This window comes from Rhinolophus sinicus, chromosome 17 (assembly GCF_057876585.1).
Source record: "Rhinolophus sinicus isolate RSI-liver-muscle chromosome 17, RSI-T2T, whole genome shotgun sequence".
In the NCBI taxonomy this organism is placed as follows: domain Eukaryota; kingdom Metazoa; phylum Chordata; class Mammalia; order Chiroptera; family Rhinolophidae; genus Rhinolophus; species Rhinolophus sinicus.
The window spans coordinates 207,610,614-207,631,849 of record NC_142517.1 but is presented as its reverse complement, the minus strand read 5'-3'; the positions used below and the strand labels follow the sequence as shown (position 1 = coordinate 207,631,849).

Below are 21,236 nucleotides of genomic sequence, written 5' to 3'. Positions count from 1 at the left end.
ATGCCCATTCCCTGTTCTTCCTTGGACCCTGATGAAAGATGAGTAAGACATCATGGCGCCCACCCTGGGGGAGCCCAAAGCTTAGTGTAAGAATGGCCCTGTTCACAGAGAATTGCAGTGCCAGGCAATGCTGCCGGTTACACAGGGGAAAGGACCTGGGCGGGACGGCCTAATGCACCTTGACCTGCAAGAGTGAAGACTTGCCTAGGGGAACAGAGTCCTAGCAGAAGGAGCAGTCTTTGCCAAAGCCCAGAGCCTGGAAAAGTGTGTAGTGAGACCAAAGCCTCAGAGGAGCGGGTGAGGACAGTAACCTGAGGATGCTGGCAAGGAATGGGACACCTGGTGAAGACCCCCTCACAGTGCCAGGAGACTGGCCCGCATCGTCAGGTGATGGCACGCCAACGCAGGTTTTTAAGACCAAAGCAAACCCATAGTTAGAAAGGGGACAGAGAAGATGAACTGGGTGGGGAGAGGTCCAAATGCCAACGAGGGGGCTACTGCTTTAAAAGACTTTGGGGGCTCAGTGAGGCACTGACATGTGGGGTGGCAGCAGGTACAGAAGTGGAGGCCAGCTCTCCCCTTCTGCCTGGCCGCCTGGTTGGCTGCTGGTGGCAGTGGGGAGATGTGAGCACGCTGTGGAGTGTTCAGGAGGCATCCGGGCGGAGATGGCCAGTGAGCAGATGACAGTGTAGAGATATATAGAGTGGGCTGTCTGAACACGTATGGAATGAGTCAAGGAAGGGAGGGGCTTGGCTTGGAGAAAGAGGAGACCAGAAGGTTGTCAGGAAGATACTCTGCGACCTTAAGGGCAAGAGGATATCAGGCAAGAGGAGACCAGGCCTCTCCATTCTGGCCCCTAGAGGGGAACCAGGGCTAAGTGGCAGCTATAGGAACTGGACTGTGGTCACCTGAGCACCTTTCCTAGAGTGGGAACTGGGGAGATGGAGGGGACAGGGACCACAGGGCTGCAACCCTGGTGTCAGGAGGGGAGTTCCCTTCCAGGCAACACCCCCTCCCAAGCAGTTTTCTTTCCTTTCCTGCCCCAACTCTCCCTTTAACACTGTTCTAAACAGCTGGGTAAGGAACCTATTAAAGTCAACTACTAACTAGTAACTGAACCCCGCCCACCAGGAGTATACGCATCCAAAAACAAGTGGGTGGAATATGCAGAGGAATATTTTCCACCCTCCACCACCCAAGGCACCCTCCGTCCCTAACCATTAGAACTGACCCTGGCCCACAGAAACAGTCGCTGTCACCAGCGCCCATCAAGGAAAGCAGGCAGGCCGGCCTCGGAAAGGACACCGGGGAGCGGGCCAGTTAGTCTTGATGGGTGAAAGTCCCTCAGGATTTCCTCGTCACAGGGGCTCACTCACACTTCACTGGACTCCGGTTTTTGCTTGCTTTCTGTATCCACAAGCGGATTCAACTAGCTAACACAAAGGTGCAGATTCCCAGAGTCAATGTGACCGGACCGGGAAAGCGGGTGGAGGTTTGGGGGCACTTTGTTTCTCCTGTAGCTCCCCCATACCCATCCCGGACCACCGGGGCCTGCGGGTCGCTGAGGGCAGCCAGACACGCCCGGAAGACGCCTCGATCTGCCCCTCTCCCAGGTCAGGGTGGGGAGCGGACGTGCCGGGGCTCTCAAAGACCCGTCTCTGCCTCGGACTCCCTCAGACAGAGGCACCTCCAGGGGGAATGCACTCCCCTGAGGCTGTGCCTGGGGCAGCAGGGGGGGGGTCCCCGGGCCAGTCTCTGCGGGGGGGGGGGGGGGGGGGGGAGCGGGCATGATCAGGCAGAGGTTCGAGAGCATCAAGGGCAAAGGGTCACCTCGCCCGCAACTTCCAAGTTCGCCACGCGAGCCGGTGTAGTCCAGGCAGCGAGGAGGGGGCGGGAAGCCAAGGGCACAGCTCGCCGGCCCCCACGCATCCTCCCCTCCACTCCCCCGCCCCGCCCCAACCGGTGGGAGGTCCCGGGCGACGATCCGCACCCGCTGCCCGGGGTCGCGCCCAGCCCGGGCTTCTCCGCCCCTTTGCCGCCCGGCCTCGCCCCCGCCACAGCGCCCCTCCCGCCACCTCGTTGCCGTGGCAACCGCGGGAGCCTCCAGGCGCGCACCCGTCCGCCTGCCAGCTTGCCCGCCTGCGGGAGCGCTCGGCAGCAGCGGCGGCGGGCAGCTCTAGCTCAAGCCGCGCGTGTTGCGACCCCGCTCCGCAGCCCGCTCGTCGCCTCCGACCCGGCTCCGGGCCCCCATCGAGGCCCCTGACCCGGCCCCAGCGCCCGCCGGGCCGCTGGCCCCTATGGAGCTGCTGGCCGCAGCCTTCAGCGCAGCCTGCGCTGTGGACCACGACAGCTCCACCTCGGAGAGCGACGCGCGCTACTCGGCGGCAGGACACCTGCTCGGCAGGTGAGGACTAGCGGCCGTCCAGACCCCTACGCGCCGCCCCCGCGCGCCTCTGGCCCCAGCTTTTGTCCCCGGCAGCGGACGCCGACCCCCGCGGCCTATGCCGCGTGGGCTGTGCCGCCCCCCACTCTCACCCACGGTCTCGTAGTGCCTGCACCCGCCTGGGGTTGGGGTGCCTCCCTGCCAGGGCCGCCGACACCCCTGTCCCTGGCCGCCTCCCATGCCCTCTCCTAGGCACCCTGGGCGCGCGCGTCCTGCTCGGTGTCCCCTCTCTATGCTGTGAGGCACTGGGACGGCAGGACCGGAGCCAGAAGGGGGCCAGGGCCACGTAACCGTGGACTGCGCTGGGGGGCGCAGCGCGGGCTGGGCTCCTGGGCACTGGCCCGTCGGGGCGTCCGGGTGGCGCCGCGGAGTGGGCAGGGCGCGCCAAGTTTCCAACGCCTGCCCTCGAGCTCTGAAAACATGAAGGTTTGGGCGGGCTGGTGTGGGAATGAATCACCCGGTCGCGCCCTGGTGCGGTGACAAAAAGGGCCTGTGAGGCCCCTCTGGCTGAAAGGGGCGGCGTCCGCTCGGCCTGGACGGTCCCGGGCCGGTCCAGCAGGCCAAGGACCCTTGTGCGGACGCCTCTCGCCAGCGAGCCAAGGTGTGTCATTGCTTAAAAATAACCGGCCCTGCCCCTGCTTCTCTCTGGCAGTGAGTCGTCCTCCAGCCCAGGAAATGGGGCCACGCCCGAGGAGTGCCCGGCGCTGGCCGACAGCCCCACCACGCTGGCCGACAGCCCCACCACGCTCACCGACGCCCTGCGCATGATCCACCCCATTCCCGCCGACTCCTGGAGGAATCTCATCGAACAAATAGGTGGGTGCCGTGGTGGTCGGGGGTCAGGCTTCAAGGGTGAAACCCGGGCTCCTGGTGGACTCTTGAGGGACCCTCTGCTCGTGAGATGCCCTTGGGTTTCTGTGAGCAAATGTATCTGACATGGCTAAGGAACATTTTTGGCATATTTGGTTCTTAATGGTGTCACAGGCAAAACTGCCACGTTTTAATAGTATTGTGTAATTGGGCTTTTGCAAATGCATTTCTGCCCTGCTCTGTCCTGAGAGCTCTACCTGCCCAGCCTTGTCCTGGGGGAGGGCTGGCTTTCCCCTTGTCAGTAATGCCAGAAAGACCAGGGGTGAGGCTCTGCTGGGCCATGCGGGAGGAGGGCACTCCATGAACCCCCGCCTGAGAGGAGCCTGGGGAAGAGCTGGAAAGAGAGGGAATCGCTTCTGGAGTGAGACAGACTGACCAGGGCACTTCAGGAAGAGGAGGCGTGGCTGGTTTTGCTCAAGGGGAAAGGTAAAGTAGAGAGAAAGCAGGAATCCACCGCCCCCCAAGGTCCCTGGGTTAGGAAGGGAAGCCTGGCTGCACCTGCCTTTCCAGGAACATGGCCAGGAGGTGTGGGGTACAGCCCGCAGGTGTCCAGCTCCTGCACAGCTGCTGCTGAAGCCCTGTGAATACAGAAAATTGATTGAAAAGGCATCCCAAGAATGTGAGCACTTGCGTTTAAGACTAAAAAATTGCTAATGACATGGAACTGGTTCTCATCATTGTCACCAGTGGTGGCACTGAATGTGTGATGTGGGTTCTGTTATTCAGAAAATGGTACCGGCTGCTTAGAAAATCCTATTTGTTTTTCAACGTCAGAGCAGGAGACTCTACTTGTTAAACTAAAATTCTAGGTTTGGAAAATTTCTTCCCTAAACATCATTAACTGTCCTTCATCCCAAAAGCTCAGACAGAAAGGAATTGCCTCCAGTGGAAGTGGAGCATCCGTTGCCCCATGAGACCCTGTGTGTGGGAGACTTTTGGGGCGGCCCACTCTTCCCTGGCAGGGGTTTTTCCCTGAGAAGAGCTGAGCCCTTGCAAAGCTGAGGGGGTGGAGCTCACACTGCATGCTGTTAGGCCGCTGACTCCAGGGATTTTGTTTCCAGCAGCCCCCCTGCATGTCAGGCCTGGTGGTGATGGTGGTGGCGGCTTTTCCCATTGTGTTCTGGGGCAACAGAGAAGGGCTGACCTGCAAACAGATTCCTGAAAACCCTTTTCTCCCACCTCCCTGCCACGTTGTCCTTCTTAATGAGGAGGGCCACCTCTGCCTTGGCAAACACTGGAAGCCTAGGCCTCCACCTTCTTGAAAGGGATCCTCTTTGGTTAAGATCAATGTCACAACTAGGAAGGAAATCGGGGTGAGGGTAGAGGGCTCCGTGCCTCTTCTCATGGAGAAGGTTCCCATCTGCATTACGGACATGTGGATATACCTCTCCGGAGGTGGATGGACCTGTTGGGCCAGCACCATAAGCCCAAGACTGGGGGCCCTGAGCTCTGATATCTGCCCACCCTGGCCCTCAATTTCCTCATGTGGTGAACAGTCGAGAAGGACATTTGAGTCTTTAGTCCCTGGTCCCCTGCAAGTATCTGCTGGTGTAATGGCAACTGTCTTTTTCTGGCTCCTGGGCTGGATCCATAGCAGGAGCTCAACAGATATGTTGACTGACAGCGCAGAGCTGTCACTGCCTTCTTCTCATCCTCCATCATAGACTTGAGGCCTGTGCTAAGCAGATTCCCTCACCAGCACTACCGGCTTTTAGCTCTGCGAATGAAGTGAATTCTCTGCCAGGTTATCAGGAAGGGATGAGAGGTTCCTAAAGACACAGTGGGGTTGGGGGGTGGAGGAAAGTGGAATGAATACCTGGGCATTTTGCAGGCCACTGTGTTGGATTTTGCAGTGGCTCCTATGGAAGCCAGAACAGAATTTTGCCAGGATTATGCATGACGCAGTATACAACTGTCGTTATAGATCATGGACCCTGAGACCCTGCGATTGGTTGTGTGTGTGCACGTGTGAGCACGTGTGAACATGCACTACGCTTGTTGTCTCTGACACCTAATAAATGCTTGGCACAGAGAAGGTGCTCAGTAAAAAAAATAAATAAAAGGATTCCCTGCCCTTTGGAAGTTTCTATTTGAAGGATTCAAAGAAAAAAAGTATTCTCTTCAGAAAGTGAGACTTTGAAGGACTCTGGTGGCTTTGGCAAGAGGAGCTGGGAACTTACTCTCTTTTCCAGGGCTGCACAGCCAGCCTGGTAGAGATCATTCCAATTAGGAGAGATGGGAACTGAACCTTCTGATTCTGAATGAATGTGCTAATACCAGGGGTGAGGTTTTACAAGGGAAGTTAATTTCCATATACAATTGTGCTTGATGAATGTACAAAATATAAAATAGGAAAACATGATATGTTAACAGTACATCCAGTACAGAAATTTAATTGGATAGCGTGTAGTTCCTCAGGTAAAGCTGCTCTATTTGTATTGTAATCTGAATTTTAAAGCTAGTAACAATAAACAGGCTATGAAAAATGGTTACATGGTGTGTCAGACAACTCTTTGCAATCACAGTAACTTCAGGAAAATGGGTGTTTAAATTCATATTCTAAATACTTCAGGAAGAAGTATGAAATTTTAAGAAAATTTCAAAATTACTTGTATTGGGAGTCTTTGGCTGAGAGTATCAGAATATCCAGCAAAAATGACTTTAAACAATGGAAATATTCTATCTCAGTTAATGAGTCCAGTGGTAGGAAGTTCTGGAGTGAAGTTCTGGAGTTAGTTTGTTCTGTCAAGCAATCACCCAGCTCCTTTCCCTCCACCATTCTCAGCATTTGAGTTTCATGTCACAAGATGGCTGCCACAGCTCCAGACATCACATCCTCCAGGAGCCATGTGTGAAAGCAAAAGGGGGCAGTTTGTCTTCAATGTCTATCAGGGAGGGATATCTTTTTGAGAAGCCCTTCATAAAGATGTAAGCTATCCGCTTACTCTCCTCTGCCAGGTTGTGTCACATGCTCACATCTAAACCCACCACTGACGAGGGGAAGAGAACGGTCACAGTAAGTTTTTATCAGTCGACATTCACCCACTTCCCTGAGCACAGAATGGGTCAGCACGCAAACAAAACCCCTCCCCTGCCAGCTGGGAAGAAGCGGTGTAAGGGCACAGAGGAAAGACAGCCAACAGTGGCCGCCACGGTGTGATTTCAGAAACATTATCTTCAATCCACAGTGCTGATAGTTATGTCTCTTTTCAGCGTATGATGTCGGAGATAGCATTCAGCCATGATTTGCCGACTGTTGCATACATAAGACGTATTTTTGAACCTTCAAAAAGATGCCAAATTAGTTCAACACTTCTGTGAAGCTTGGAAACTGCATTTTTAAAAAGGCGTTCAATTCAACAAATATTTGCGTACCTACTATGTGGGGGAGGCACTGTGCTAAGCATAGAAAAGGGACTCCAAGTCAACTTGTGGGAACCTGGTTTCTTTAAATCTCCGTAAATATAGTATCGAAATCACAAGAGAGTAGTCAGTTCAGTTTCGGAAGCAGCAGTGATCTTGTACTCGTGAGCGAACCAGTTTATGTAGTGATGTTACCCGTCTTCAGTCCATTGCGTTTAGCATGCACTTCAGTTTTCTGTTTCATTCCTTTGTCGTATTAATGCCATGTTGTATTCTGCTGGATTGTAACATTGTTAAATTACAGGGTCCTCATTTTTTGAAGTGAATGCTATGTACTTCGCATAAAGGCTTTCTAATTTAATGTCACGGAGCATAGGAAGCCAACTAATTTAATCCACAGGGCAGATTTATTGGGTTCCTGTTTATAAATATAATCTGTCCGGCCACATTCAGGATTTCAAAGTTAGCCTATTTTTCTTTCCTTCCTTTTTCTACTGTTTAGATATATTTAACAATTAGATCAAGAAGGGATAATAGCTATCATGCTTCCCTGGAAATATGGCGGGGTCTTATAATAATTTGTGCTCCAAAAGATGCATTAGGGCTTATGTTCAGGGGACGTCATCCTGAAAAATCATGCTAGGGCTTATTTTCCAGTTAGTTCTTATTTTCGGGGAAACATGGAAACATGGTACTGCACTTATAAGAGAAAGTGCTTTCCAAGTGGTACATTTATCTCTATCAGAACTTTCCTGGGAAAGTCATCTTTGTTTTAGAGATAAACATATCAAGGGGCCCCGACTGCTGTCCAGACCAGTACGTCCAGCTGCCCACTGGACCTCTCCACACCCCCGTCATGTGTTCCTTGAGTGGGGCCACCCAACCTCATTGCCAAGCTTGTTACCTGGATATTATTCATCACCCAGCAGCACTAGCCAGTCACCAGGACCCGTCTTCCACCTTGTCACTGTCCCTTGAATCAGGCACATGGCTCCATCCTTCCATCACCACTGCAGCTCAGGTCTCCATCATTGCTCTCCTGGAAAGCTGTCACAGCCTCTTTCTTCCCATCCGTGGGCCTCCTAAAATGCAGACCAGAGCGACTTGCCTGAGTTCTCTTGGGGCCTCCCTCTTGCCCACAGGACAGACTGCCACCTCCATGGCACAACAAGCAGACAACACCCCTGGGGTCTGACCATCTCCTCCCAGCCTCACTGCTGGCGGGACTCCTGCCCCCCTCCCCAGCAACCCCTCCCCCCTCTCCCTGGGCTGGGACACCCCCTTGGTTTCTGCTCCCGTGTGTGTGAAGAGATAATTGATGTCTGACACGGGTTTTTCCCTATGGAGGTGCCACCTCTGTGCTGATTCATAGGCACCCCCGAATCTCCTTGGAGACTCTTAATGCATTTATTTCAATTGTTCAGGGAAGTAAGCCTGAAACTGTGAAAGCAAAAAAGGAATATTTCATTTTTGAATCCTAAGACTGAGGAAATACTGGTTTTTCCTTCAAAATGAGAATTGACCACTCCCAGTTCACAAATGAATATACTTGAGTTTCAATATGGAAGCGTTTAAGGCTGTGGGAAACGTCCCGTGGGATACTGAACATAACTGAGACGTCTCCATCCACTTTGCCCACGCTGGTTATTAACACGTCAAGTTGTAGATTCCTGTTTGCCAAGTATGTGTGCAGAAAGCAGATATTTGTGTGGTTAGATTTTAAATCAGTTCAGGGATTTCTCTAGTCTTTGTTGAAAAAAACTCCTGCATGCTGAGCCTTCCCAGGAAGTGAAGACATGGTACAGCCCTTGGCTGAGACATGTGCAGGTCTGGCCGTCCTGGGGTGCCTCTGGGCAGAGCCCCTGCCCTCGATAAGAGGACCATGCCTCGACTGAGTGATTCGGAAAGATCTGCATCCGAAATTGTTTACTTCTCTTCATTCCAATTCTGTTTGATTCCAGGGCTCCTGTATCAGGAATACCGAGATAAATCGACTCTTCAGGAAATTGAAACCAGGCGGCAGCAGGATGCAGAAATACAAGCTAATGCCCCCAGTTCCCCAGGCAGCGAGGAGACTCCAGAGGAAGGAGAGGAAGAGGAGGAGCCCGCCAGCTTGCCGGAGAGGAAGGCTCTGCCCCAGATCTGCCTGCTCAGCAACCCCCACTCCAAGTTCAACCTCTGGCAGGACCTCCCTGAGATCCAGAGCAGCGGGCTGTTGGATATCCTTCAGCCCGAGGAGATCAAACTGCAGGAGGTAACGGGCGCCTGGCGTGCAGCGTCCTTGGAATGGAGGGGTGTTGTAACTGGTGTGGGTTGAGGCCCCCCCCTCAGCAGGCTCACCGAGAGAATGATTGACAGGGTTCATCCGTCCAGAACCTGCAGGAAAATTCACATTATTTCACAGGCAACAAAAAGTACCTCCTAGGCTAGCTCGGTCCCCCTGCTGTGTTCTCAGCATGCTCGTTTCATGCAGTAGCAACACTGTACTCTTGACGCCCTCCGTCATTGTTCTGGGGTGTTTCCTGGCACGTGTGGACGCTAGGTGATGCTCAGGAACTGTGACCGAGAAATCACGCCAGTCACCGGTACTTTACTTCTCACTCACAGTCTTACCCACTTTATTTTGCAGTCTCCTGAACCGCGGATGCGTGGGGGCTCTGAAAGAAAGCGCTGGGCATGCCCACCCCTCCTAACTGGTACAGAGGGCTGGGACCCCCTCCCTCGCCCCCTCATTTGATGGTCCTGGCAGATTAGGCTGAGGCGTCACCTGGAGAGCCTCATGGTTTATTGCTAGCAGGGAGAAATAATTAATTCCAAATGCGCAGTGACAGTAATGAGTAACTAAGAAATCTAAGTGTTCGTTTTAGTTGAACAGCAATTCTTTGGGTATAGAAGGAAAATCTGTGTTAGAGACAGAGGTATGGTCCAGACTCAGGAGAGGAGAGAGACTGAGCAAAGGAAGTGGTGAGCGTGCAAGTATGTGCTCATTGTGGAATTTTAAAAGTGGGGAGAGAGGGGGCAATGAAGAGAGTGGGATTTTCCAGTTTGTTCCATCCAAGTCCCATCTGTCTCCTCTCTCCCTCATCCCCTCACCTGCTCCGTGAAGCCCATATTGAACTTCCTTGTTGCGGTCCTGACGCACTGCGTTCTGCCTTTCTTTGATTCCCAGTTACGTACTCCTGCACTACATTCTGTACAAACATTTGCGCTTCTCAGTCACTACAAAGGCACACAGTTAACGGCCGCGTCTGAGAATACTTCCTGACCAGGGTCGTCTGGCTCCAACGCGGGTTGTCCCATGATGCATTGGCTTCTCGGGGAGGCTTGATAAAACTGATTTTTGGAGGGTTCACCTGTGTCCTGCCCCGTAGAATCAGGAGAAATCGGCTCCAACTTTGACTGCATCCATGAGCAGTGATTGGTAAATGACTGTATCAGGAGTTTTATATGAAACTTCTGATGTAAATGATGTTTAGTCATCAGTTCCTAGTGAGGAGACATCAAGAAGCCACTCACCCCACCTGGAATGAAGATGTGGGGGTGGGGGGCGTCTCCACTGAGGCAGGTGGAGCTGGACTGGGAAGGCTCGCCAGGCTTTGCCCACTGAAAGCAACCATGTGGGAGGTGCCTGAAGCCTGGGGGAAACCCCTGCGGTTGGTCATCCGGAGAGACCTGGGGCTCCCGCAGCCACCACAGCGCCACCATCCCTAACTCTGACTTTCTCAGAAAAAGAATTACACAACAGGACTGTGCATTTGGCTTCTTTCACACACTAGTACCACCTTGGGGCCATTTGTTTTTGTCCTCAGGACAAGGAAAAGAGACCAGCTTTTTCGGGGGACTACTTATTTTTTACCTTGATAATTAGGGAAATGAAAGTTTTAAATACTTTGGGAAGCTTAGAGATAAACCCTAGTAGAACATAAAACATGGATATAAACCTTCTACAACATAAGCAAAGCTAAATGGAGGGACAGTAGGGCCCTTGTAATAAAGGAAAGCGAATAGCAAAAAAAAATAAAAATAAAAATAAAAAATACAGAAAACAAATAGCATAAAATAAGGTGGCAGAGTTAATAGCAAACATGTCAGTTACGACAATGACTGTAAATTGCTTTAAATCCTCCTTTGAAGGACAGCAATTTTCCAATTGGCTAGAAAACTAAATCCACTGTATTATCAGACAGTAGAATTCAGGGCAAGGAAAGTTTCCACAGGGGACGAGTCATTTTTGTATTGTTAAAGGGATCCTCTACATTGATAAAGGTATCACTTTAATTTTAAATGTTTTAAAATTAAATAACCAACTCCTTAATGTATTTTCACTGTCTAAGACGATGCAAACCGTGCCGATGTGTGCCGGCCTTTCCTTGGCTCCTGGGTTCTCCCTGGAAGAACGGCTGTGTGTACTTTAGCTTTCCTGATATTGTTATCATGCACCACCCGATTCGGAGTTCAGACACTTAGGAAGACTCTTAAGTGCAAAATCCTTCTCGGTCTTTCTGATGTGTCCCATGTTTTACACTTGTTTTATTCATCAGCCGTTGGTTTTGGTTTTGTTTTTTTAGCAATTGGCCGTTACTGGACTCTTAGAGCTTTCAGCTTGGTTTTCATAAGAACAACTCCCTTTGCTCTGAAAATTCTTTAGTTTCTATCACGAAAGGACGTAAGTGCATAGCAAGTACAAATGGCTTGAGTGAGTTTAAGGATGAACGACAACGACATAAGGGACGCATGTGGGGAGGGAGGTGTGCAGGGGGCCTGGTGAGTGTCCTGCCACTCCAGTGCTCAGCTCTGATCCCCACATGGCTTTGCAGGAAACAGGGCGGTTGAACTTGGCCCGTGGAGCTCGGTTAGGAGAGTGCCTCTGTGTGGGGCTGTGAGACCACTGCTGGGGGATAGAGGAATAGCTGGTCAAAGGTGAAGTGTGCTTTCAATGGTGGTGGATAAACTGCCGTCCAGAAAGGCGGTGCACATTTCACGGGACTCTGGCAGTGTGACAGTCACTCTCTCACACCCTCCCAGCCTTGTTAGCAAAGGTCTTAATTTTTGCTCGACTCTGTTGGTTGAAAAATCATTCCTTGTCTTAACCTGTCTTCTCTGATGACTTGGAAATTGAGCATCTTTTCATATGTTTACTGGCTGTTTCCATTTTTTTGTGAATTGCCGTTTGCCCTTTTTTCTATTGGGCTGTTTATATTTGTCTTCTTGATTGATAGCAGCTTTTTATACATTCTGAATATTAAATGTATAAATATTTTTTTATATGTTTCAAGTGTTTTCTCCTGCAGTGTAGTTAGGGGAGGTGATGTGGCATAGTGGTTATGTATAGAGGCACTGGAGCCCAACCGCCTGGGTTTGTGTATCGGTTCTGCCACTTCTTAGCTGTGTGACCTTGGACAGGTTACTTAACCTCTCCGGTCCTCCATTTCCTTAGCTATAAAATGGGCACAGTCATAGTACCTGTATCACTGGGTCGTAACACAGAAAGAGCTGGTGACAGGCTGAGCGAGAGCTTACTTTCCTTCCTACTTTGTGCATGGTATCCTTTGTCACATAAAAATCTCATTTCCATTTTTATAGACAATATGTCAGTCTTTTTATTTACTTAAACCTGTTCTCTTGGATGTTGTGTCTTGATTAGGATGGCCATTCCCAAGAGGTATATTGATAAAGAAAAGGTAACTATTATAAACTATTAGGAGCTAGCCCCCAAGCAGAGCACGATCTGTCAGAAACATGAGCAGGAACTGCCATGCACACTATACAATAGGTGTGGGATGTAAAGGGATATGAGGAATCTGAGGAAAATAATGAGGTTGACTTAAAGTGTTTTTACGGACCTTTGTACTCTCTAAATCTGCGCTGCCCACTATAGTAGCCACTGGCCATATGAGGAGAAGCGGTGGAGAGGAGAAGAGGTGTCAGTTTCTTATCAAGTGAAACATACACTTACCACACAACCCAGCAATCCCAGTGCTTGGTATTTACCTAGAGCAGAGTCTCCACAGCAGCCCTGTTGACATGGGGGCTGGATCAGTCTTTGGGGGCTTTCCTGTGCGTCGTAAGAGGTTTAGCAGCATCCCTGACCCCTATTACCAGGTGTCAGTAGCACCCCTACCTTCAGCTGTGACATCCAAAAATGACTCTAGACTTAGCTGAATATCCCCTGGGAAGCAAAAATAGTTCCCGGCTGAGAACCACTGCCCTCGAGAAATAACTTGTGTTCACACAAAAACCTGTACATGAATGTTTATAGTAGCTCTATTCATAATTGCCCCAAATTGGAAACAACCCAGATGTCCTCTAACAGATAGATGGATAAACAAAGTCTGGAGCGTCCATACATGGCACTAGTCAGTAATAAGAAGAAATGAACTAGTGATACATACAACTTAGTTGAATCTCAAAGGCATCTTGCGGCATGAAAGACATCAGAAAGGTTACCTACTATATGATTCCGTTTATATGACATTCTGAACCAGACTAACCTATAGTGACAGGGAGCGGATAAGTGGTTGTCAGGGGCGAAGAGTGGGGGAGGGTGTGACTAGAACAGCTAGCACAGGTGTTTTTGGAGTGATGGCATTGTTGTGTATCCTGGTTGTAGTTTTGGAAGATTCTATACATGTGTTAAAATTCATAGAACTCTACACTCCAAAGTCAATTTTACTGTCTGTTAATTTAAAAACTAATGCATTATAGAAAAGGTTGACTGTCCTCATGTTGTTTCACCCAACAAAATAAGTACTCTCCTCCTCCTCCCCCCCCAAAAAATAAAACATAGATCTGTCTCACTGTGAATTAAGACAAAAAACTTACATAAAACATAAGAAAATCAAATTGGGAGATACATTAAAAGAATAACTGAGCATGTGTAAATGAATGTAAAAATCATATAATGTTTGGGACCAAAATTTATCCTATCAATAGGCCAGAGGAGAAAAATACTCATCTTCAAAGAGGTTGAAAAGGGAAGTAGTACATCTATTTCCGTCTAAACAAAACTCAGAAGGGTACTTTCTGACATTTACAAAGAATATCTCAGGAATATTCATAAGGAAAGTTTCAATTTATAAGGAATACAATTTATAGGAAAGCCTATATACAAAATCATATTTAATGAAGAATTGTTGGGACCATGAAGATAAGACAGTAAAGCTTGCTGACGCTGACGTTGCTCTGGAAGCTCTAGCCAGTGCAATAGGACAAGGAAAGGAATGAGCGAGAAAGCCATAGAAAAGGAAAGTCAAAACCACACTTATTGCCAATGATGGTTGTCTACTTAAAAATCCTGAGGCAGTCCAAAATACTGGATCCAATAAGGCAGTTCAGGGAAGTGGCCAATTATAAAATAAACATGCAAAAATTTGTTGTTTTTTTGGTATGTATCAGCAAAATCCAGGTTGCAATCAATTAGAAAGCTCTGTTGATAAGAAAACTATGAGTACCAAAAGGAAAATAGGCAAAACATTTATCATAGAAAAAATGCAAATGGCCAGTGATTAAATGAAGAAAGGGAAAAAAAATCAAGCTCACTGGTGATCAAAGAGGTATAAATTAAAACAACATTGAGAACAGGCATTTCAAAATGGCAGAGACTTTTAAATTTAAATATATTTAAAACCCAGTGTTGGGGCATTTTTAAAAGAGTGCTTAAACACAGATGATAGGAAGAGTATAACAGTATTTGTATCAAAATCCTTACAAGAATTTGTGCACTATTTGATGTTTAGATTTCTAGAACTTTATCTTGAAAAATAATCAGAAATGTGCACAAATATTTATTAGGATATTCAGCAAAAATTAGGGGAAGATTCTGAGGAAGAAACCTAAATGCCCAATGATAGGGCAATTGTTTAGTAAGACAGTGTACCACTATACAAAGACACAAACTTTAAAAAACATGTTTTCAAAGAATGAAATAGGTGACTATTCATGACATATTAAGTTTTTAAAAGGCAGGATAAAACATTACATTTATAGTACAGTGTGCATAGAAGATAAAGATATTTAATAAATTATATTTTTGTCATTTCCAGTGGAACAGATAAAGATAGTTAAATAAATTAGGATGACCTGACAATAAATATAGTCACGTGCAGTAGTACCGTGTTTCCCCGAAAATAAGACCCATCTGGACCATCAGCTCTAATGAGTCTTTTGGAGCAAAAATTAATATAAGACTGGGTCTTATTTTACTATAATATAAGACCCAGTCTTATATAATATATTATACTTATATAATATATAATCTATTTTACTATATATAATATATATTTTTTATATTTACTATATATATTACTATATAAATATATATTTACTAATATGTTATATATATATATATTTACTATATATAATATATTACTTATATATTTTACTATAAGACCCGGGTCTTATATTAATTTTTGCTCCAAAAGACGCATTAGAGCTGATGGTCCAGCTAGGTCTTATTTTTGGGGAAACACGGTAAGTAACACGGGCACCCGACACAGGCTTCTGACTTTTCATACGTATTTTAAGGCGCTTAATGTGAGTTTCTATTTTGTTCATATCTGGCCGTGGGGCACGACGCTGACCCCATTCAGATTCAGGCTCTGACTCAGTGACTTCAGAATCAGATCATTGTTTCATGTGTCCGAGCAAGTCAGGCAACTTGTACCACCAGCTCAGGCTGTTGGTGAAACGTTGCTTTTTCATTAGCTACAAAAGCAGCAGGTCGCAGTAACTAATGTTCACACAAGGAAAATACCCCCAAATGATAGCCTTTTGTAGGCCTGGCTCTTAATCAGCCATTGAAGTATCAGGATTAAGAACAAAATCATATGTTTTCCTCCTCCTTGTTAAAGTGAAAATTAGGTGGCTGAAACTGGAAACTATCGTCTCAGATGTCGTGTTGGACTTTCATAGTTTAGTTTTTGTTTTTTAACTCCCTCTGAAGCTCTGGATTTCTGCCCTCCTTTTTGGAGTGGTGTTTGGGAAAATAATTAGACATCTATTCTTTCAAATTGCAAAGCTGGGGAGGAGGCAGCTGTAGAAAGGGCAGGTGTTCAAATGAGGGAGGGCTGGGGCCTCTCTAGAAAGTAGTGGAACACAGAATTGTCCTAAAAAGAGAATACGAAGCAAGGAGGACAGACCGCAGTGTGTGTGTGTGGGGGGGGCGGGGGGGCAGGTGGAGAACAGCCACTGCCACAGACAAAACCTCAGCTAGCACTCGATACTCAGCACTCCTGACACTGGTGTCAGGAGACACACAGGAACCTGGCAGTGCCATCCCCTGCACAGTACCTGAAGCAGTCGCTCGGCTGCTGGCGTGGATTGTGTCCCCAGCATGCATCAGGAGCCTGCCTAGGCAAAGGAGATGGAAAAAGACAGACTGGCTACAGCCCCTAATCTTGTGAGCTGGGTGTGCAGAGCTTGAAAAATGAGCAAGGAATGATATTCTGAGTATCTCCAAGGAAACAAGGACACACATACACTCATGTGGGTTGTCCTGCCCAGCTGGCACTTGTGACGGCACCGCCCCAGCATGGCCAGACAGCACTTCCAGCTTCGTCCTCCTGGGAACGAGAAGGGAGGGAACCTGGCAGGTGCCCTGTGCGGTCCTCCCAGGGGCTGTAGCCAGTGATGCTATACATCACAGCCTGAGTCTGCTCCATCTCTGACACCAGAGCTGTACTTTTGTGGTTTTCCCACATACTTTCTCAATGTAGAACTTAAGTGTACTTTGGTTTTTTTACCAAAAGAAAACTGTCCATTTTAGAAGGAAATTACTTCGGATTTTTTATATGATATGTCTCTATTGAAAAATTAAATCATGATTGCTATTTTATTTACCAATCTTTATTGAATCGTACATATTGTCCTGTTAGGATAAACCTTAACAAGTCAGCAAATTAGTCCCACACTGGGAGGGAACAGAGATGTTTGCCCCCTGATTTAAGGTGGGCAATTGCCATCACCCCAAACACCAGAAAGCTCCTTTCTATTTGATTTAGAAAGCAAGCAGCTGTTAACTGTTTTAGCAAAGTGACAAAGTTAGCATTTATCATTTTTAAAATGAATCTTTTGTATAAGTAATGTATGCACCTGATAGAAAGTTCAAAAAGAGCAATTTTATTTTGATAAATGTGCTAGACTGTAAATTATATTTCATTGTGGTTTTAATTTGCGTTTCTCTGACGGTGAGTGAGGCTGAGTGTCTTGGCAAGCGTGTGGCTTTTAAAATGTTTACCTATTTTAGTTAGTATGGACTTGTTTTGTATTACCTTATTGATCAGATCGTTGTAAGAAAATGTGATACGTGGTGCTTGGACATGTGACAGCTTGTGGAGGCCTGGGTTTGGGCTGCTGGTGCTTGGGGGCTGCATCAGGCCCCCCAGTGCGTGCAAACATGGCTCACATTTAATATTTGACCCCTAGTCCCACAGCAATGCCCAGAGGTGGTTGTCACCCCATGTGTCTGCCGAGGCCCTCCTTGCATGTCTTGCAGCAGGTCAGGGCACAGGTGTGGGGTCTGACTTCATCACTTCTTGTTTGTGGAAGAAGAAGGATGCTCTAGAGGCTTCTTGACTAAAAGCCATTTTGGAGTCACTTCTTTACACCCTAACGCCTGTGGGGCATGAATTCCTGTACTAGCCATAGAAGTGACCACAGCTTTGTGCCTTTGCAGTCAGATGATGGGGGAAGCACGGTCCAGCCGAGTGCGGGCACGAGTCCACCAGGGTGGCTTTGCTGGCACGGAGGACTCTGAAGGCCCCAGCAGAGAGCAGCTTGGCCTTTGATGGGAGGGCCTGGCCGCCCCTTTCTCTGGCTCCTCTGACACCCTTTGGAGGGGGGCCATGCGGTCATCCCAGCACAGACAGCTTACCTGAGCGCTGGGCGGCCTCAGGCTCTCGGGGCTGCATCCTCGGTGACAGCACGTCTGTGTCCCCAGCATCGAGCCCAGCTGCTTCCTGCAGGTGGCTCTTGGTACAAGTCTGTAGAGCCGGTGAGCTGGGAATGGCTGGGCAGCAGCATGGACCCTGGCTCCCGGTGTGTGGTCTCCTGACCCACGATCTGCAACAGGCCAGAGTCAGGGCTTGTCATCTCGGGGTCCCCAGTGCCCGACAGTCCCCAGCTCCTACTAGGTGCTAAGCACACATTCGGTGCATTGAGTTTCCTGTGCCTGCTGCACCAGGGGCCAGGCCCTTTAGGAAGCCCTCCAGGGATGTCAGATATCCAGACCAGCAGCAGCCAGGAAGGAAGGATGAAGGCCAAGTGCAAACTGACCGGGAGGCGGAGGGGTCTGAGGGCTGAGCCATTGGGAGGAAGTTAGGAGTCGGTGGGAGTTACTACCACCTGTACAATCCATCAACCAGACACCATTTCAGTGCTTGTTTAGAGGTGTTCCTTAAACAAATTTACCATTAAACACCTACTTGAAAGCACCATATAAAGCTAAAAAGATGACTAAGAATCTGGAAAGAGCCCATGGTCCCGTGTGAGAGCAAGGGGACTCCTACAGAAACAGCAGCAGGCCAACCTGCGAGGACATGGGGCACTGGCCTGGTACCACTGGCCTCTGGGCTCGCAGGAAAACCTCAGTGCTTGTGTGGAAGGTCGTCTCAGAGAGAGAGGTCAAGGTGCGGAGCCCTGGAGTAAAAGGGTGGGGACGCAAACCTTGTGTCTGCTGTTCATGAACTATGTGGCTTCAGCACCGAGGGCTGCCCAATGGGGACAGGCTGGGCCACCTCCAGAGTTGTCTTGAGGACCAAGTGAGGTGACACGTTGGAACTACCTCGCGTTATGCCGGTCGCATGTTAGGTGACGAGAACAAGGATGTTTATGGCCACCACTTACCAATTAAAAGCCACATCCAACGATGTGTCTCAGGCAGGAGGGTAATGACTAAGAGACAATGGCAGCTAAGAGTTTTCTGGCGCTGGGGAGAGAAGGGTGCGTCGATCTGGCAAAGGGACAGCATGGTCAGCACGTAGCCGCAGAACCAGTGTAAACTGGCCTTGTCCTATTTCTGACGAGTTTCAGGCAGAACAGAGTAAGGCCACAGATCAGGCAGCTGGACAGTCAGACATGCACCCTAGAGAAAGATGTCACCCTACAATAACCTTTTAACAACACTAGGCTGAAATACTCCACGGAATACATACTAACCCCCCGAAACCAAACATGCACGCGTGAAAAGCCCTGATCCCCCAACGGCTGTGCACCAGACCGTACGCTAAAATAACGTACCTCTAGAATATGCATAACTTACCCTGCTTTTTCCTTTAAGTGGAACCCCAAAATCCTTGGTTGGGAGACAGATTTGAATTTTGCCTCCTGCCTCCTTGCTCGGTTGACTTCGCAACAAAAGCTTTTTCTTTTCTCAGAAGCCGGTGCCACCATGGGGGCTTCTATGCATGTCGGGCAGCAGCCCTGGCTCCGTAAACAAGGAGTTCTGGCAAAATAGCCTTTTTCTCCCCAGTGCAATTTTTTCGGAAGCAGCACATGCTGTTTTACAGACTATCGGTGAATGGCCGTCAGTCTGGTCCGAGCCTCCCCAGTGATGCAGGGGCCACGGCGAGGACGTCTCGTTCCTCTTGACTCTGGTCGTGGACCTCCGTTACGGCAACTTGGAATAATGTCCGACTTTGCCTGGTTCCCTGAGAGGTGTGTGTCCCGTGTCAGGAGGGACGCCCTGGGTCACCCTCCAGTCCCTGATCTGGTCGGATGGGTTGTGGAGGCAGCGTGGACTCACATCTGGCCCAGAGGCTGTAGGGGGACAGTCCTTGGAGCTGGGTGGGAATTCAGGTGGTGGTCTGGCTGCCATGACAGAATACCTCAGACAGACATTCTTTGTCACAGCTCTGGAAGCCGGAAGTCCAAGACTAAGGTGCCAGCAGGGTGGGTGTCTGGTGAGACCACCTTCTCATAGTGTCCTCACAGGACCTCTCATCAGTGTGCACATCTCTTGTATTTTTTCCTCTTCTTACGAAGACACCAGTCACAGTGGATCAGGGCCCCACCCTTAGGACCTCATGTAACCTTAATTACCTCTTCAAAGGCCCCATCTGCAAATGCAGTCACGTTGGGGGTCAGGGCTTCAACATATGACTTTGGGGGGGCACGGTTCAGTCTATGACAGGTGGGAAGCACAGGTTACCTGAGATCTGTTCCATTCATCTGCTCAGATGGGAGCTCACACCCATTGAGGACACTTGGTCCTGGGAAGAGCCTGGGGCTCTGGTGGAGGTCACAGGGCCTCCCTGGGACCCTGGGGGTGTGGGGTGCTGTGCTGATGACACACGAGACAACAGTGGGGAGAGGTGACGTGCAGCTTCGGTTCTCAGTCAGCCCCGCACAACAGCATCCTAATAAAGGAAAGGTGACAGCATCAAAGACCGCGTGGTGAGCCAGAAACTGTATGAGAATATAAAGCACATGCAGGGGTTCCCAGAGAACCCAGAACTACGAGAAGGAGGCAGTGAAAGTAAGGAGCGAGGGAGACAGCTGTCCAACCTTGAGCCTTGCTGGCGCTGGGAGAAGGATGCACTGATACCAGTGGGTCTGTGGGGCGCATGTGGAGAGTGGGTCAGGGGAGTTTGCCAGGCCAGACAGTGAGGACCCATGTCGCACAGTGACATACAACACAAGTGAATTGTGTCAATCACAGGGAACTCCGGGCCGGTGCAGAGTGCTTCAGGAGCAGTGCCGTGTTGCATAGGACTGATTGTCAGCCTTCCTCCCACAGACGCAGGCTGTGTTCCCCCCCGGACTGCTCCTGGTGGCCCTGCTTCCTCTTTTGCTCCCCTTGCTAATGGGTCAGGGTCTCCTTTGTTTCTTCAAATGCGTTGCTCGGACAGGGTGGTCCAGGAAGGCTTAGCTCTGGGTCACTCCAGCCCCAAGGCCACCTGAGGTCCCTGAACCCCAAGAAACCCCCGTGGCCCATCCTGCATTAGGGGGGTTCCTCGCTCTGTGTGTCTGTGGGGTGTCTTCCATGCAGCAGGCGCGGTGCTGACCTGGGGTCTGAAGTCTCAGAAGTCTGGACTCCCCAAGGAGGGGGAGACACTCACCAGCTGAAGCTAAACCCACAGCTCATCTGAGACACTGCACGGTGATGGTCCCAGCTGGAGTGCCAGTGATTCCTCGGATGTGTTGTTTCCTTCTTTTGGAGGAAAATCTAAATTTCCTGAGAAAAATATGTTCCAGTGCTTCCTGAGCTTGGCGAGGGAGGCCGGTGGGGAGACGGGCACGGCTCCTGGTCCACACGCCAGGTTGGGAAGCATGAGAACACGTTCAGAGTCCAGGAGCAGCAGCCCTCCGCGGACTCGTGAAAACAAAGCTGTGTGGCTCTGGCCAACTCGGCTGAGCGGCCGTCAGCGGGGATGGACTCAATGTGAATGGGAGCCCGTTGCCAGCCCCACCGCCCCTGCTCTCCACCTCCTTCCCGAGCCCTGAGACCGTGCCAGGAATGGGCTTTCTGGTCTTAGTTTGGAATCAGTCCCACTGTCACCTTCTGAGACAGGCCCACCTCGAGCCCTCTGGGCAGGGCACCATCCATGAAGCACAGTCTGTGAGG

The 21,236-nt window shown here is 49.6% G+C and overlaps 1 protein-coding gene across 2 annotated transcripts in view; it reads left to right on the top strand.

The window, feature by feature from the left end:
* Positions 1–21,236, top strand: part of NGEF (neuronal guanine nucleotide exchange factor) — a 99,232-nt gene that overhangs the window by 60,204 nt on the left and 17,792 nt on the right. The window contains exons 1-3 of one of the 2 annotated variants that reach the window (XM_019739780.3): positions 1,964–2,404; positions 3,096–3,259; positions 8,638–8,930. In XM_019739780.3, coding sequence (XP_019595339.1) covers positions 2,298–2,404; positions 3,096–3,259; positions 8,638–8,930 — 564 coding nt within the window. In that variant the 5' untranslated portion in view covers positions 1,964–2,297. Of the gene's footprint in view, positions 1–1,963; positions 2,405–3,095; positions 3,260–8,637; positions 8,931–21,236 lie in introns of those variants that run through there. The other variant, XM_019739778.3, reaches the window with a different exon arrangement.